Genomic DNA, 2906 nt, shown 5'->3' on the forward strand with positions numbered 1-2906 from the left:
CATGGGGGCACATGGGGGGACATGGGGGGACAGGTACAGCGAGGATGGGGGGACACCTGGGGTGGGGGACACCTGGGGTGGTGACAGGGACGTCAGGTGACACGGCCACCACGGTGTCCCCACAGGCAGTGACATGGAGGGTGGCACGGGGACATAGAAGGGACAGGGATGGCAAGGATGGGGGGACACCTGGGGTGGTGACAGGGCTCGGAGGTGACACGGCCACCGCGGTGTCCCCACAGGCAGTGACATGGTGGAGGCCCAGCTCGGTGACATCAAGATCGTGACGTCCCCCTACAGCATCCACTTCACCCGCACCCCCAAGTACTTCAAGCCGGGGATGCCCTTTGACCTCATGGTTGGTGACATCCTGGGGACAGCGGTGGCCCAGGGGGGTGGCACGGGACCCACGGGGTGTCCTGGGGTGGGGACAGGGCACAGCTGGGGCTGGAGGAGGAGTCGGTCCCTGGGTGACGTCCCTGTGTCACCTGAGAGGGGCTGGGGACTGTCCCCGTGTCACTGGGGTGGCACTTCCTGGTGCCAGTGTCCCTTTGCAGTGCCACCACCCCTTCCTGGTGCCACCACCCCTTCCTGGTGCCACCACCCCTTCCTGGTGCCACCACCCCTTCCTGGTGCCACCACCCCTTCCTGGTGCCACCACCCCTTCCTGGTGCCACCACCCCTTCCTGGTGCCACCACCCCTTCCTGGTGCCACCACCCCTTCCTGGTGCCACCACCCCTTCCTGGTGCCACCACCCCTTCCTGGTGCCACCACCCCTTCCTGGTGCCACCACCCCTTCCTGGTGCCACCACCCCTTCCTGGTGCCACCACCCCTTCCTGGTGCCACCACCCCTTCCTGGTGCCACCACCCCTTCCTGGTGCCACCACCCCTTCCTGGTGCCACCACCCCTTCCTGGTGCCACCACCCCTTCCTGGTGCCACCACCCCTTCCTGGTGCCACCACCCCTTCCTGGTGCCACCACCCCTTCCTGGTGCCACCACCCCTTCCTGGTGCCACCACCCCTTCCTGGTGCCACCACCCCTTCCTGGTGCCACCACCCCTTCCTGGTGCCACCACCCCTTCCTGGTGCCACCACCCCTTCCTGGTGCCACCACCCCTTCCTGGTGCCACCACCCCTTCCTGGTGCCACCACCCCTTCCTGGTGCCACCACCCCTTCCTGGTGCCACCACCCCTTCCTGGTGCCACCACCCCTTCCTGGTGCCACCACCCCTTCCTGGTGCCACCACCCCTTCCTGGTGCCACCACCCCTTCCTGGTGCCACCACCCCTTCCTGGTGCCACCACCCCTTCCTGGTGCCACCACCCCTTCCTGGTGCCACCACCCCTTCCTGGTGCCACCACCCCTTCCTGGTGCCACCACCCCTTCCTGGTGCCACCACCCCTTCCTGGTGCCACCACCCCTTCCTGGTGCCACCACCCCTTCCCAGGGTCCCCTCCCCGTGCCACTAACCCTTCCCAGTGTCCCTTCCCTCGCTCCATGTCCCCCCGTAATGTCCCCACGTCCCCCGGTGTCCCCTGCAGGTTTATGTCACCAACCCCGACGGGTCCCCGGCGCCGCGTGTCACCGTCCAGGCCGATGGCTTCCAGGGCCAGGTGTCCACCCGGGGCGATGGCACGGCCAGGCTGGTCCTCAACATGCCGGCCACCAAGGACAGCGTCCCCATCACCGTGAGTGGGGACACCGCTGTCACCTCACCGCGGTGGCACCGGGCTGGGGAGGTGACCGGGGGTTGGGGTGGCTGAGATGGCCGGAGTGACCAAGGACCAGGGGGTTCGGGTGGCCGGTGTGACCCATGGTGGTGATGACCAAGGGTCAGGACAGCAGGACTGGTCATCCATGATGGTCACAGGACCATCCAGGACAGCAGGACTGGACATCCATGATGATCACAGGACCATCCATCCACTGGATTGTGGTGGTCAGCTGTCCAGAGTGACCAAGGACCAGGGGGTTGAGGTGGCTGAGATGTCCAAAGTGACCCATGGTGGTGATGACCAAGGCTCAGGACAGCAGGACTGGACATCCGTGATGGTCACTGGACCATCCATCCACTGGACTGTGGTGGTCAAGATGTCCAGAGTGACCAAGGACCGGGGGTTGAGGTGGCTGAGGTGGCTGGAGTGACCAAGGACTGGAGGGTTGAAGTGGCCGGCGTGACCCATGGTGCTGATGACCAAGGGTCAGGACAGCAGGACTGGACATCCGTGATGGTCACTGGACTGTGGTGGTTAAGATGTCCAAACTGACCAAGGACCAGGGGGTTGGGGTGGCCGGAGTGACCAAGGACCAGGGGGTTCAGGTGGCCGGAGTGACCCATGGTGGTGATGACCAAAGGTCAGGACAGCAGGACTGGACATCCGTGATGGTCACTGGACCATCCATCCACTGGACTGTGGTGGTCAAGATGTCCAGAGTGACCAAGGACCGGGGGTTGAGGTGGCTGAGGTGGCTGGAGTGACCAAGGACTGGAGGGTTGAAGTGGCCGGCGTGACCCATGGTGCTGATGACCAAGGGTCAGGACAGCAGGACTGGGCATTCATGATGGTCGCTGGACTGTGGTGGTCAAGATGTCCAGAGATCTCCATAGTGGCCAAAATCTCCATGATAACCAGCACACTTCCATAATGGCCAAGACCTCTATGGAACCCTGTGGTGGCCAAGATCTCCATGATGGTCAAGGCCTCTATGGTGGCCAGGACCTTTATGGAACCTCTGTGGTGGCCAAGACCTTTATGGAACGTCTATGGTGGCCAAGCTCTCCATGATGGCCAAGGCCTCCATGATGGCCAAGACCGCCATGATGGCCGAGCCCTCCATGATGGCCAAGACCTCTATGGTGGCCAAAATCTCCATGATAACCAACACACCTACATGATGGCCAA

The 2906-nt window shown here is 63.7% G+C and overlaps 1 protein-coding gene across 1 annotated transcript in view; it reads left to right on the forward strand.

Annotated features, from left to right (window-relative positions):
* Window positions 1-2906, forward strand: part of LOC102043273 (complement C3-like) — a gene marked incomplete at its 3' end in the record, with an annotated part of 38564 nt that overhangs the window by 11278 nt on the left and 24380 nt on the right. The window contains exons 12-15 of the mRNA XM_014311492.1: window positions 243-358; window positions 1545-1691; window positions 2359-2521; window positions 2751-2860. Of these exons, the coding sequence (XP_014166967.1) occupies window positions 243-358; window positions 1545-1691; window positions 2359-2521; window positions 2751-2860 (536 nt within the window). The remainder of the gene's footprint in view (window positions 1-242; window positions 359-1544; window positions 1692-2358; window positions 2522-2750; window positions 2861-2906) is intronic.

Source organism: Geospiza fortis, unplaced genomic scaffold (genome assembly GCF_000277835.1).
Source record: "Geospiza fortis unplaced genomic scaffold, GeoFor_1.0 scaffold105, whole genome shotgun sequence".
NCBI lineage: Eukaryota > Metazoa > Chordata > Aves > Passeriformes > Thraupidae > Geospiza > Geospiza fortis.